General features: G+C 36.1%; 1 protein-coding gene across 4 annotated transcripts in view; it reads right to left on the bottom strand.

Moving 5' to 3' along the window:
- Nucleotides 1-16,033, bottom strand: part of WDR35 (WD repeat domain 35) — a 74,887-nt gene that overhangs the window by 42,025 nt on the left and 16,829 nt on the right. For 3 of the 4 annotated variants that reach the window (XM_031934194.1, XM_031934195.1, XM_031934197.1), the window contains exons 7-11: nt 15,477-15,642; nt 14,553-14,698; nt 10,799-10,924; nt 8,075-8,260; nt 1,920-1,980 (exon numbers count right to left, since the gene is read on the bottom strand). In XM_031934194.1, coding sequence (XP_031790054.1) covers nt 1,920-1,980; nt 8,075-8,260; nt 10,799-10,924; nt 14,553-14,698; nt 15,477-15,642 — 685 coding nt within the window. The remainder of the gene's footprint in view (nt 1-1,919; nt 1,981-8,074; nt 8,261-10,798; nt 10,925-14,552; nt 14,699-15,476; nt 15,643-16,033) is intronic. The other variant, XM_031934196.1, reaches the window with a different exon arrangement.

Genomic DNA, 16,033 nt, shown 5'->3' with positions numbered 1-16,033 from the left:
GGCCGAATCATCATTTTTTATTTACATGATAGAAAATTTCCATGCATTCAATAAACATTTATTATCGGCCAAGGCAGTGTTAGGTCATGGGGATACAGAAGTTAATTACACATAGATCTTTAAAAAGTTCAAAGTCTAGTGGGGAAGATAGACAAGAAAATTAATAAGTACAGTGCAGGTTAAGAGGTATTTTGGATGGAAGCACACCAAAGGTATTATCAGTGCTCAAGAAAAGAACACCAAAAAAGGATACCTAACTCTCATATGTAGAGTATAACAGAGTCCCACAAACTACACTTCTATAAAGTTTCTACAAAAATTGTAAAGAGGAAGAGTAGATGGCAAAAGAAAAATAATAAATTCTAAATTCTAGAAGAGTATCACTCATATACTTTTTTTGTTTTAGCCTCCAGTCCTCATAAACATTTGGCATAGAAACTTTAAAAAGGAATTTTACAGGATATGCATGAAACAAAAATGTTGAGTCTTTGGCTGTGTTCACTGCAGGCCAATGAAAGAACTGTTTGTTAAAATCTCAGCTAGCAAGACTACAAAAAAAAAAAAGTTTTGAGACTCAAAAATACAAATAATCATGCCCTCAAGTATATGCCATTTTATGAAGAAGGATTTACATTTAGCTTTATTTTAAAAAACAGTCTACCTGTGATAAAAATTACTTTGAGATTAACCCTATCACCATTACGATTCTATGTTAAAACTTTAGATATTAAAAGAAAAAGCATATAATCTGAAGACTGACAAAATTTACCTCTTAAAGACTGTTATGTTTCTAGTAAACAAGAGATATTTATGTGAAGAGAGTCTGTAATAATTTTAAGCTAAGCTTTTTAACAAGGAACATTAATGTGTATATATGTGTGTGTATATAAACATTCACATATATAAAACATATAAACATGTCTATGTAGCAATGAATGTAAGACATGAAGTTGAAATGTGTCAATATATCTAAGTGAGTAGGTTATCAAGACCCTATAAAGTCTTTGAGGTCATTATTTCTCATATTTGTTTTTATCACCCAAAGAGCTTAGCAAAATGCAAACACTCAAAAGGCAACAGTCATTAATATTTAATTGCTTAGGCTAAATGTCCAATCTGAAAAAAAATGACTAGTTCTCAGGTTCTCAGGAATAATGCAATGGGTTTTTAATTTCTTACATTTAATAATTTTTGCAATACTGTATCCAATATACTACCATGCACATTAAAAGAAAATCATTACTTTTGGAAGTTACAGTGAAATGGCAACAAAATACTTGTTAATGATTTTTAATAATCTACTTAGAATATGATTTGGAATTTTTAATGGGTTACTTTCATAGTTATTGGGTAGAGGGAATAGTAAATCTAAAGTAACAAATGTCCTTTGAAAACAAAAAGTCAGGAATTTTTTAAACTGTCCCTATTAATAGACTCATTTCATTAGAAAAATCTGGAAAGGGCAAACTCACTTTTACAAGCAGCTAAAGTGTTTTTATGGAAGAGAGGTATTTACAAGCAGTTTATTAATAATAAAAGTGGTTTAATAGCAAAATTCTTTCTATAATCCTAATTATTACATACTAATCATTACACTGCATACCAATTCCTACACAATTATATTTCCCATTTAAAGCGAATGATGGTACCATAGCAGTTGTGAAATTATAGTGGATTTTAGATAGAGTAACTTTATAATTTACTGTCTTAACCAGGATGCTTTTGAGAGCAAAATGGGGTATTAAGAATTCTATCACGGTAACAGATATAAACTGGTACTGGATCTGACAGTGTAGGAAGTATGGTCTTTCTCGTGTTAGAAAACACCATTCTAATTAATAATACCAGTGTTAGGTTTTTAAATTCGTGTTACAAATAAAATCTGATTGGAAAAGAAATAAATATTAACATTTACTTACCAATATCAATGTATTTGGGATCCAAGGGAGTACCAATAGAATTACAAAGAACTAGTACAAACTGTGAACAAATAAAACAAAAAGTATCAGATCTCCTGCTTATGAATAATAAAGGAAATGTGCTTAATATACATCATGCTTATCTCTTTTTCAAATATTGCTAACTGGGAAATAACTGATGAAACTGTTAGGTACAAAAAATAGCAGCCAAAAAGAAAAATGATTTACAGCATTAAAGATCAATTAATACTAAACCAAGGCTGCTTTCTCAATGTAATGGGGTAACTGGTTTTCAAGAAGACACAAGAAACACAAGTACTCTGGCTATTTTTCAACATTTATACAAGCGGTCTTCAAAAAGTTTATGGAAAATGTGTATTATGAAAAAATATGCATGGATTTAAAAATTGTTTGCATCAAAATAAACGTGTACTAACTTGTTAAAATATGTCTGAACAGGATCTAGTTTGAAGTACTAAGAAGGAGATGGTAGCAGTTTGAAAAAAAGCCCTGTCAAAGCAACATTAATTCTGCTAAAATTGAAGCAAGAAAAAAACATCAAATTTATGGTGCAGCTTGGGTGGAAGAATGGCAAAATCATCAATCCTTTATGAAAAGTTTATGGGGACAATGCCCCAAAGAAATCAGCAGTTTACAAATGGACAACTCATTTTCAAAAGGGACAACACAAAGTAAAGATGAAACCTGCAAGAGCAGACCATCCATGTCAATTTGCAAGGAAAAAATTAATCTCATCTTGTTTCTGCTCTAATTGAAGAGGACTAACAATTAACAGCAGAAACAATAGTCAACACCATAGACATCTCAATTGGTTCAGCTCACACAATTCTGACTGAAAAATTTAAGTTAAGCCAACTTCCCACTCAATGGGTGCCAAATTGGTTGCACCCAGATCAGCTGCACACAGGAGCAGAGCAGTCAACAGAAATTTCAAACAGGTGGTATCAAGAACCTGAGGCATTTCTTCAAAAATTGCAACAGGAAATAAAACATGGCTTTACCTGTATGATCCTGAATGCAAGGCACAATCAAAACAATGGTTACCAAGTGGTGGAAATGGTCCAGTCAAAGCAAAAGCAGACTGCCAAGAGCAAAGGTCATGGCAACAGTTTTCGGGGATGCTCAAGGCGTTTTGCTTGTTGACTTTCTGAAGGGCCAAAGGACAATAATGTCCGCTTATTATTAGAATGTCTTGAGAAAGTTAGCCAAAGCTTTAGCAGAAAAATGCCTGGGAAAACTTCACCAGAGTCTCTCCCCAGCATGACAATGCTCCTGCTCATTCTATTCATCAAAAAAGGGCAATTTTGCAAGAGTTTCAGCGGGAAATCATTAGGTATCCACTTTACAGTACTGATTTGGCTTCAGGCTTCCTTTTGTTTCCTAATCTTAAAAAATCCTTAAAGGGTATCCATTTATCTTTAGTTAATAATGTAAAAAAGACTGCATTGACATGGTTAAATTCCTAGGACCCTCAGTTCTTTTGGGCTGGACTAAATATCTGGTATTATTGCTTACAAAAATGTCTTGACCTTGATGGAGCTTATGTTGAAAAATAAAGTTTCTATTTTTATTTTTATCTGTTAATTCCATTTTTCCATGAACTTTCTGAAGTCCCCTCATATTTCTAAAGTTTCTGATCAGCTATAACCTCAAAACTCATTTTTATCCTATGATCAGTTATATAAGAGCTAATTTCATTTGTTACCGTTGCACCAAATGTCTCCATCTCGTTCTCCTCCTTTGAAGCAATATATAAATGACACGAGAAATTCAGAAAAATTCAGTTAACTCAAAAAAGACATGATTCAACCTAATGAAAATGGCTTATATACAAATAATCATCAATGACCAATATTACGAAAATAATCAAGCATAATGCACATTTTACATCACATTGTTTTAAAGTGATCATTTCATTTTTCTTACTATTAGTCTCTGTTTCGGTATCTTGCACTAAGAATATTATTCTACTTAGATGTTTTTCCGGACTAGAACAACAATTTCAAATAAACCAGTTCTTTATGCACTATTAATACAGACTTTCTTTTTTCAGCATTTGATTAAAATTTGTTTAATTACTCAAAACATCTCAGGTACCCCATAGATAATATACATCTACTATTACCCATAACATTTTTTAAAAACTAAAAAGAACTCACTGAATTAATTTCATAAATATAAACCAAATAAAAATTATATTTAAAAAAAAATCATAATTTACTCTTCCACTACTTAAAATAAGCTTATTTACTGCCACTAAATACCACAAATAAATTGTATTTTTAAAATACATCTTTCATTTTTATCAGTTATACATGCTAGTAGTTTCAAAAATCAAATAGATCCACAAGGCTTCTTACTAAAAAATGGCAGCTCCCCCTAAGTTCACATTTCCTGCTCCCTTTACTGATCCTTTTGCTATTACCTCCACAAATCTAAGTAACGTGTTTACACTGCTACTTGTTTTATTTCAATTTAGTCCATTAGCTCTTGCCTCCCCACTACAAATGACAAGTCTTTAGCTTCCTTTCATTCCCTTTTCCACCCCACTCCTTCCACACAGGGGTACATTTCCATCCCTCTCTCTATTTTTAATGCCATTTTGTCAGATCAAAATTTAGGGTTGAGTATGTTTATTATACTTCAGTTAAAAGGTGTTTTAAGTTTAAAAAGGGTGATTACATCATTTTGACTATGTAAATACTATTCACAACTCAGTCGTCAAGTATATCATGATTTATTTTCTTTTCAAGCATATTCTTTCTCTGTAGTTGATAATTGTATTTTTTCTCTTTGATTAGTCTTCTATAGGCTTATTACTAACAGAAATCCCCAATAATCCCCGAATTATGTATATCTTGCTGCAAGGGCTCAAATATATCAGGTAGTCTATTAGTGTCATCCCCCTGAATTTCTCTTGGAGCCTTCTGACCTTCTCTCATCTGACTCACTGGACACGCTGCACCACGGTCAGCTGGTACACTCTTCCTCACTGGTGTCCACTCTACTATTTCTTCTGCTTTCTTGGTTTATTCCTCATTTTGTTAGACTATTTCCTAAAGTAACTTCCTAAGATAGGGAAGCTTAGAAGGGAAATTTCTAGTGAGTTACACATCTAAAAATGTCTGTATTCCACCCATTTATTTATTTACTTATACTTTGAGACAAAGTATCACTCTGTCGCCCAGGCTGGAGTGGAGTAGCACATCTCGGCTCCCTGCAACCTCTGCCTCCAGCGTTCAAGCGATTCTCCTGCCTCAGCCTCCCAAGTAGCTGGGATTACATGCACCCGCCACCACACCTGGCTAATTTTTGATATTTAGTAGAGATAGGGTTTTGCCAAATTGGCCAGGCTGGTCCCAAACTCCTAACCTCAGGTGACCTGCCCACATTGGCCTCCCAAAGTGCTGGGCTACCCTCATATTTAATAGTAGTTGACTTCAGCTATGGAATTGTAGATGGAAAACCACTTTGCCTCCAAATTTTAAGGCAATTCTCCAAAGCATTGCTGTTGACAAGTAGAATGTCACTTATGATCCCTGACATTATGAAATCTGTGTTTCCTCTCTGAAAGCTTGTAAGATTGTTGTTTTCTCCCCAATGCTTTGAAATTCCACAACGATGTGTCTCGATGTAGAAATGTTTTTATTCACTGAGCTAGGCACTTCCAATCCAGAACATCAAGGAAAATTTTCTTGAATTATGTTTCATACTTCCTCCCCTATATTTTGTATATTTTGCCTGTTCACTCTTTTTTATTATTTTTATTTACTTATTTATTTATTTTTGAGACAGAGTCTCACTCTGTCGCCCAGGCTGGAGTGCAGTGGTGTGATTTCAGCCCACTGCAACCTCCGCCTCCTGGTTCAAGCAGTTCTCCTGCCTGAACCTCCTGAGTAGCTGGGACTACAGGTGTACGCTGCCATGCCTGGCTAATTTTTTCTATTTTAGTAGAGATAGGGTTTCACCGTGTTGCCCAGGCCGGTCTTGAACTCCTGAGCTCAGGCAATCCGCCCACCTTGGCCTCCCAAAGTGGCCTGTTCACTCTTCTTAGAGATACTGTTGAAATGCTAAGCTTCTGGGACTGGTCCTCTAATTTTATCCTTTCACTCCTATTTTCCATTTCCTTGTCCTTTTGCTTTACTTTACAGGTGTTTTCCTTCATTTTACCTTCTAATCCTCCAGCCAAAGTTTTCATTATGGTCATCATATTTTTAGTTTCCAAAAACTTCCTCTTTTATAGTATCCTTTTCTTATTTGATGGATGTAATATCTCTTAACTCTCTGAAGGTAATACTGATGGTTCTTTCGAAATAATTTTTTTTTTTTTTTTTTTTTTTGAGATAGAGTCTCAATTTCGCCCAGGTTGGAGTGCAATGGCGCAATCCTGACTCACTGCAACCTCCACCTCCTGGGTTCAAGCAATTCTCCTGCCTCAGCCTCCCAAGTAGCTGGGATTACAGGCGTGCGCCACCATGCCCAACTAATTTTGTATATTTAGTAGACACGGGGTTTCACCATGTTAGCCAGGCTGATCTCGAACTCCCGACCTCAGGTAATCCGCCTGCCTCGATCTCTGAAAGTGCTGGGATTACAGGCGTGAGCTCACCATTAATGTTTTTCAGATGTGTCCTTCCTGCATAGTCTCTGCTTCTTCCAAGTTCATTTCTACTTGTGTTTAGCTGCCTTTCTCAAATGTCTGGTATGCCTTTCTCAAATGTCTGTTAATCCTTGTCTAACTGCTTATATTTAAGAGTCAGACATTGAAACGCTGTTTGGAACAGAGTTGTCTATAAGTGAGCCTCACTGACTGGCGTCTTTACTGTAAAGTGATGGGCAGGGCTACTTCTTTGGGGACTCCCGATCTCAGTATCTTTAGAAGGCTTTTCTCTTGAACAGGCTGCATTCTCCTGAGAAGACTTCCCACCTCAAAGCTCAATGCTTGGCTGCCAGTGTTCTGGGAACCAAGTAGGAAAAGAAGACTGGGGTCATGTTGAATAGGAAGCTTTTAATGTAATTGTCCTGTTTTCAGCAGAGTTCCCCCACCCTCAGCTCTGCTTGATGCTCTTCAGCACAGAGACTCTTTGATCCTCTCTGGAGAGTAAACCCCAGTCGTTGTAGGTGGCAGAAGGGCAGCTGCCTATGGACTCAGTATAGGGGAGTGGGATCACCTTCTTCTTATGTTTTTTTAAAAAGTTTTCTCTTTTCTGCATAATCTCTGGTACTTCCAAATTGCTTTTTTGCTTGTTTCTTTCTCCTACCAGGTACCCCCAAGTCCTGTGCCTCTTTGGAATCCCGTGATGTAAGCCAGTTGCCTCTGTTTTCTCCCCGAATGGCTTAATGATTCAGCTTTCTTAGGTTGTTGCCATTTCCTTTCCATTTCTGGTCTAACCTACAAAATGTTGTTGCCATTTCCTTTCCATTTCTGGTCCCTATGGGCTTATGACTTTTTAAAAAACATCTTTACTGTCATTTAGCAAGTTTCAGGAGAGAACACCACCAAACATGGCTGTTCAAAGAGTCACCTTTAAGAAAAAACTCTTTACTTTTTAATGGGATAAAATAATTGATGACACAGCTAAAGACATCAGTAGTCCTTTACAGAAATATTTACATACTTCTGCAGATATTTAAGTTGTTAGTATACTTTTTTAAAAGACATATTTATATTATTTATGTTATGCTATATTAATTTTTACAGCAATATAACTCCAAATAAAAGTAGATTTCTCAATGTCAAAAGCTACCCAAACTGTCATAAGTGTTCATTGCTGCATAATTTCTTCAGCATTTATGCATAGTAGACATCTGGATGTTCATTTTTGCTCATGAAATTTTAACTTGAAAAAGGACTGTGGTATTTTAAATATATTTCAGAAACAAAAAGCTTCAGTATTGAACCAGTCAGTATGAATTGCCGTGTGATTAGCTGCTTGAAGAAAAAAAAATCAGGGACACGGCATCAATGGAGTCACAGAGTTTTCCAAAATTGGTCTAGACCAATAGGGCCAACAGACCCAATGTTTTGATGTACTTGCCAGTGTAGAGGCCATGCTTGAGAAGGCAGAAAACTATAACCCAATTCTGCCAAGCAGTTAGCCCATCTATGTCTTAAGATATCAAGAAACACCTACCTGAGGATGATTTTCATCAGCTTTTGTAGCCAAAATGCAGAAATCGCCACAGGTAGTAATAGAAATGAGACCCTTCACATATTTAACATGTTTTTCATTGTGTTTTGTATCCCAGAAGACAACACAGTGCTCTGGACGATCAGGTCTGGTATATGCATAAACCACAGTATTTGAGCAATAACCCCACTAGGAAGAAAGGAAGGAGGAAAGGGAAGGAGTTTGAAAGGCAGAAGAACTATTTAGCATTAGGAAGCAAAATCGTATTATTTTATTTTTACTCTCGAAATATTGCAGATATTTATCACTGCTGACAAAATATATTCTTCAGAAATAGAAGACAGATTCAACCTCTTATAAAAATAACAGAAATTTATAAAGCAAAGAATGTACTGCAAATATAAATTCAGTTTGTCTAACTTTCCTTATTTTAATTGGTAAGATTTAAGCTTCAATGGTAAAAAATTTTCAATAATCAATAATAGCTGCTGGAGAGGGGACAACAGGTAGCATGATCCCTGTCAAAGTTTCAATTCTGGATCTCCAAGTCAAAATTCAAAAATAGTCACTTTGCCTTTTTACCCCATCCATATTTTTTATATTTGCTTTTATCAGAGTAATATATTCACATAATATATGGTCAAATAATCCTACCTGGCTTATTTAAAACCAAAACAAATACAGAACCCCCTGCCAAATTTCCTGTCTGGAATGGCCGTGTACAACTTCTTTAATTGCAACTGTTCTGGTATTTATTTCTGAATCACATTATCTATTGATTATGGAACTTACACACTTACAGCTTTCCCTTCTAATCCTCCCAACATGTTTATATTTAATTTTGAATTAAAAAATGAAAATATATAAATTATATTAAAAATATTTTTAAAATGTTAATATTACCATAATTGTGTCTACCATTCAAACTAAGCTAAACCATGTTTAGCTTTTTGTATCCTGATTACTTTCTAAAATAAATTTTTTACTTTAAAATAGTTTTAGATGGACAGAAAAGTTGCAAAGATAGCACAGAGTTCTCATATACCCCTCATCCATTTCCCTTATTGTTAACATTTTACATTACCGTGGTATATTTGTCACAACTAGGAAATCAACATCACTATTAACTATATTACTATTACTATTAAGTAAATATCATACTTTATTTAGATTTCATTAGCTTTTCCCGAATGTCCTTTTACTATTCCAGAATCCCATTTGGGATACTTAGATTTAGTCATGTCACCTTAGGCTCCTCTGGGGTGTGACAATTTCTCAGTCTTGAACAGTTTTGAGGAGTACTGGTCAAGTATTTTGTAGATTGTCCCTCAATTTGGGTTTGTCTGATGTTTTTCTCATGCTCAGATTGGACTTCAGGTTTTTAGGAAGACCAGCACAGAACTGAAGTGCACTTCTTTATCATGCCATATCAGGGGGTATGTGATACCCACCTGGCATTCCTGATGATGTTAACCTTTATCACCTGGTCAAGGTTTGATTGCCAAGTTTCACCAATATAAAGCTACTTTATTTTTTTCCCCTCTCCACACCCTACTCTTTGGAAACTAAGTGTAGCCACACTCAGGCCAGGGGAACAGGGGACTATGTTCCACCTCCTGGAGAAGGCAACACCTAAGTAAACTGGAATAATTCTGTAAGGAAGATTTGTTTCTTCTCTCCCATTTATTTGTTTATTCAAATAATCCATCTATATCAGCATCAACTCTTGGGCATTTATACTTTGGGTCACAATAAAATAATACATCATTTATTTGATTCTTCAAAGTGCTCCAGCTTTGGCCATTGGGAGGCTCTTTCATGTTCTTTTGACATTTCCCCATCCTTTTGTTGTCTGAGCACTTCCTTACTTGCTGGGACTATAAACTGTTTCAGGCTTACCTTGTATTTTCCCTGCCCTAGTCCTAGAATCAGCCATTTCTCTAAGGTCCTTCACCTTTCAAAAATTAAATATAGAAGATTTTCATAACAAATAGTTTACCAGATCAATCTCATATTTGAGAGCTTGCTTCTGGATCAAATGTTACATTCAAGATAAAATATTGATTATATATTACGTTGCTTATTCTCATTTTCTCCTTCTAATCCATTCTCTGCCCTTCTCTACCCTGCTGTGAGCCTTGGAGCCTAGTTTCTACGAACTCCATCACCTGGGGTACCTGGCCATCTGGTTCCCAGTTGGGTTTCACCAATAGAAAGCACCAGCAAGTGGAGAGGTGAGTTGGAATATTTATTTCCCAAATCCCTCTCTGCCTGGCCGGTTGGCAAGGTCTGGGCTCCTGCAGAGCAGCCCCTTTTGCACAGCCACAGCTCTTGTGGGTTCCAGGAGCCTGACTCCTTTGTCTTGCCCCTTCAGGCCCAGGGCTGATGATGCCTTCTCATTGATGCTAATCTTTGGGTGCTACTTTTTATCATCCCTTGCTGTTCCCCTTAGCCCTGCCCATATCTCTGTAATAAGTGTTTCATCAGTCTCTCTTCAATTACTCCTTTGAATGTACCATCTGTTTCTGGCTAAGACATTGACTCATGGAGTAATTTTACTAACTATATATAGTATTCCAGAAAAGTTTATTAGGTCTAAGGTCTTTATACAAAAAGGCTTCCTTTCTGCTAGCTCCTAAAATAAGACAGCTTTGAATACACTTTGAGCGACAGCAAAATTACTTGGTAAGAAACACTGTTTATTTTACAACTGCTCTTAATATTTACCTTATAATTAGGTCGAATGTTTGCAAAATATATAAAGGAATCAACAGCTAGTGCAATTTTCAGTCCACCTCCTTCCCAAGATAGTGCAGATATTTCCTTCCCAGGAACTTTCAAAGTACCCAGATGCTGAAAAAGAAAGTTATCTTTAACCTAAAGTATAACAATTAAATACAAATTACCACCAATCACTTCATAAAGGTCAAAAGTGGTATGAACATTATTTTGTGAAAAGTTACTACTCACTTTAAAATCATTACTACTCACTATAAAATCTTTAATTTTTATAATGAAAAACACGCCTATAAGAAAAACTTACAAACTATATCCAAAGAATTCAATAGCAAATTTCATCAAATCTAAAATGCCATAGACTGAAACACGCATTTTTATGTACAACTAAGGAAAGGAAAAAACACATTGCTAATTAAAATATAGCAACTTTGATTATAAGATGCCTCCTCATTTTAGAGTTATAAAAAATTACATTTCTTAGAATCAATGAAATATTATATTACCAAATTCAATCATAAAGTCTTGTCTTTCTCTTTCATCCCCTCATACCCAACTAGTCACCAAATCCTATTGCTTTTACTCCTTTCCACTCTCTGTAATTACCTTTTTAATGGATTGAATTGTGGTAATAGCTTCCTAACTTTAAGTCTTACCTTTCATCTGTTTCCTTATTCTCTCCCTCTGCCCTCCCAATTCAATCTCTACTGTGCTGTCACAACTATCTTTCTGGAACACAGATCTAACCATAACTTACCCTGCTTTTTACAAGGTTTAATAACTTTTAAAAATCAGTAACTCCCCACCATCACATTCTTTAGCATGGCATACAATGCCTGTTTCCCATCTTATCCAAAACCATAGTATGTGGCTTAATATCCCACTATTTAGCCATAACTGCTGTGTGCCTGCTCATGAAGGAGCTACTCTGCCTCCACTCCTTTGGCCTATACAATATCCCTTCTGCCTGAAATCCCCCTCTCTTTTCCTCACAGCTCCCCTGTCCTTACTGGTCCTTGTCCTCCTGGAGCACGCCTATTCATCCATCAAGATACAGCTCAAATACTGCTTCCTCAACGAGTCCTGCCTTCTTCTCCGACTCTATGGTTCCAGAGAATTAGAGAATGAGCTCCTTAAGAGTACTAACTGCATCATATTCACATTTATTTCCCTTTCCATTAATAGATTATGTGATAAACTGATAGTCAATATATATCTCCAATAAATATACATTCAAATTAATTTTTTCATATACTAATAGTACTTCTTATGACCAAATTAACAAGTGAATAAATGACTACAAACACTTTTTTAATGTGGCTATAAAACAACCAAACATTTTTAATCTATACCTTTCATTTGACAGAATGATATAATCCCAAAATTTCAATGAACTTTGCTGGTATCCCTTGTTCTAAGTAGATATACTCTAGGGTCAAATTTAATGTTACTATAGTTTGAATGTCTGTCCTCTCCAAAACTCAGGTTGAAATTAACTGCCATTTTGACAGTATTGAGAGATGAGACCTTTAGGCAGTGATCAGGGCCTGAGGCCCTCATGGCTGGGACTACTGCCATTTTACAAAGGGGAATTAGGTCCCCTCTTGTCTCTCTGTTGCACTCTCTTTGCCCTTCTTCCTTCCACCATGCAATGATGCAGCAGGAAAGCCCTCACCAGATGTCAGCAGCTCAATACTGGACTTCTCCCCCTCCAGAACTGTAAGCCAATAAGTTTCTATTAACATACACTATGCAGTCTGTGGTATTCTGTCATAGCAGCATATAATAGAGTAAGACAAATGTATTGAGCTCCATTTTGCCAAGGAAACCAATGGAAGAAAAAGCTCAAAGTTTTAACCTAGGAAGGTCAGATCTATCTGTCTTGCTACCTGTATGAAATTAAAGGGGAACCAGCAAGCTCTCTACGGTACTCGTGGTATTGATCCATCCATAAGAGGAAGAGAATACAGCCATCTTCTAACTACAAACCAGTCAGGATGTGGCAATAGCAAGGAAAGAAAACCACCTTTTAGTAAGCCTTCATTACGTGCCAGGCACTGTGTAGGCATTTCCTCATTGTAATCTCCTTTAATCTTTACAACAGCACCATGACATATTTCCTTTATTTCTGAAAATAACTAAACTGTGTCTCAGAGGCTAAATAACTTCTCTAGGTCAAACTACACTGTAGAAAATGAATTCAATGCCAGATCAACTTGACTACAAACCCTATGCTCTGTTATCTCCTACCATGGCTAAGACCACAGTGCAAAAACCAGGAGCCCCTGGACCTCAGAATTTAAAAGCAAATTCTTCTCTGAGGTTTCCTTAAGTTTAAATCATTATGTTTAAATTGTTAGATAACTTCCATCCAGGTTATCTTTCCTATCTTAACAATAACACAGATCCAAATAATTCCCCATATATTCACTCACTCAGAAAATACTGACTACTACACCCTGAGGAACTATGCTAGATACTTTTAGTTACAGCTAGACCAAAACCCACTTACAGTTTCAGTTTAACACTTAACACATTATTTTGCAAGATTAAAAAACAGACTTTAGAACCCATGTTTTTCTACCTGGGGAAGGCTGAACTAACAAAAATAAGCAGATAAAACATGATGATAAATAAGTAAATGGCAATCAACAAAAATAACCAATAAAGAACATTAATTAAGAAGGAGGTTATAAATATAGAAATAATTAGAATGCAGATTTTTAATTATTTAGGAACCTTGAAAACTATGCTTTTTTTTTCCCTTCACTTTTACATCTACCAGAAATATTGTCATTTGACAATGTATAGAGAGCATCTACTTTCTACAGTATATTCTACTGGGTAACTTTGAGATACTGATTCAAAAGCATCAGAAGACATCATTTCTTGCCCTAAAAGAAATTATTAAAATACACAAAAATAATATTAAAACAACTGCTACAGGCTTTTATGCAGCCAAAAATACATATCACTGTAGTCTATGGTGAATTTATAAAAGCCAACAGGGTATCCAAAAGGGACAAAATATAGTATTGGGTTAGAAAATAAGATATTCAAAAAACGTATTAAGCTTAGTTATTAATAAGCTCTCACTTCCTAAATTATTTAAAATTCACAATATATTAATTCTCCTACTTGACATTTTCCAATGCTACTTCTGAAAATTCTCTTTTAAAATTAAATTTATTAAAAATACTATTGAGAAGGATAATACCCATATGTACATTTATGAAAACAATGCTTGTATTTTAATGTAGCATCACTTAAGATTAATTATTAAATTTTCTTCAAATAATTGATTACTTTGCAACAAATTAAAAGTATTAGAAGTTTGGAGGAAGGACAGACAGGTATGTATGTTTAACATCTAAACACATGTAAAATATCACACTAAAAATCCGAAAAATTAATCTGAAACAACTATAGTACACTAAATACTACTCAAAAGCTGGCTATGAAAAGAGACACATATTCGGATCACAGAGAATTCAAAATAACTGCTCCATGGTGATTTCTTATGTCAAACTTCTCGTTTTCTGAATGTATAAAATTGTAACTTTTATTTTATAATTATAAAACTATAAGATTATAAAATTCCATGATAAAATACAACAAAGATTTATATTATGAAGATGAAACGTCCCTACAAGAAATTACACCATTTCCTTTGTTCTTTTTTCCCCTACCTTACTCACTGCACATTTAAATAGAAAGAAAGAAGAACAAATTTGAATGCATTTACCTCACCAAATGGAGTGTAAAACTGCACAATGTTCACATCTTTGTCCTGCGTGGCCACCTTCTGGAAGCCCGCCACAGCTAACACACTGCCCATGTGGTTCCACTGGATGCCTACTACGTACATGCTAGTGTCAATCAAAACGGGATCTAGTCAAAAAGAGAAAAATGAGGTCACTGTGGGAAAAGACGTAGCCTACAGAATGTTATACTCTTAACAACAACTTATAAATACTTTTAAAACTTTCCACGTTTTTAAAAAAACAGGGCTGGGTACAATGGCTCACGTCTATAATCCCAACACTTTAGGAGGCTGAGGCGGGCGGATCACTTGAGTCCAGGAGTTCAAGATCAGCCTGGGCAACATGGCGAAACTCTGTCTCTACGAAAAATACAAAAATTAGCCAGGGGTGGTGGTGCACACCTGTGGTCCCAGCTCCTCAGGAGGCTGAGATGGAAGAATCCCTGGAGCCCTGGAGGCCAAGGCTGCAGTGAGCCAAAAATGCACCACTGCACTCTAGCCTCGGCAACAGAGCAAGACCCTGTCGCAAAAAAAAAAAAAAAAAAAAAAGGTTAAAAATTAGAAATTGAGGCCAGGCACAGTGGTTCACGCCTGTAATCCCAGCACTTTGGGAGGCTGAGGCAGGTGGATCACGAGGTCAGGAGATCGAGACCATCCTGGCTAACATGGTGAAACCCCATCTCTACTAAAAACACAAAACATCAGTCAGACGTGGTGGCATGCACCTGTAGTCCCAGCTACTCGGGAGGCTGAGGTAGGAAAATCGTTTGATCCCGGGAGGCAGAAGTTGCAGTGAGCCAAGATCGTGCCACTGCACTCCAGCCTGGGTGACAGAGTGAGACTCTATCTCAAAAAGAAAAAAAAATAATAAATTTTAAAAAAGTTTTAAACAGAAAAATTCCTTACTTTGGTCATTCTCATGTCTCATTATTTGGCATCTTCCATTGTCGAAGCAAACAGCAAGGCAAGGGCAATCAGGCTCCACATAGCCTTCTGTGCCATGGTACCAATGAATCCCAGCAATGCTGATAGCTCCAGTGACATTCACCAAACAACTCAGTTTCATTTTCATCTAAATAAAATTGTCTAGATTTAATATTTTACGTTTTAAAACAGAACAGTATAGATACATACAATCGCAATAGAGTATTGTAGAAAGAATGCTGAAAATACAATCTAAAAATCAGGTGGCAAATTAAAGCTTAATCACTTTACTGGTATACAGGCCATGGACAAGTCACCTAAATGTCCATTTTCCCCACATGTAAAAAATGAGGATTGGCCGGGTGCGGTGGCTCAAGCCTGTAATCCCAGCACTTTGGGAGGCCAAGACGGGCGGATCACGAGGTCAGGAGATCGAGACCATCCTGGCTAACACGGTGAAACCCCGTCTCTACTAAAAAATACAAAAAACTAGTCGGGCGAGGTGGCGGGCGCCTGTAGTCCCAGCTACTCGGGAGGCT

Source organism: Piliocolobus tephrosceles, chromosome 15 (genome assembly GCF_002776525.5).
Source record: "Piliocolobus tephrosceles isolate RC106 chromosome 15, ASM277652v3, whole genome shotgun sequence".
NCBI classification, from domain to species: domain Eukaryota; kingdom Metazoa; phylum Chordata; class Mammalia; order Primates; family Cercopithecidae; genus Piliocolobus; species Piliocolobus tephrosceles.
The sequence above is the reverse complement of the archived record's forward strand: the minus strand, read 5'-3'. Positions and strand labels throughout refer to the sequence as shown.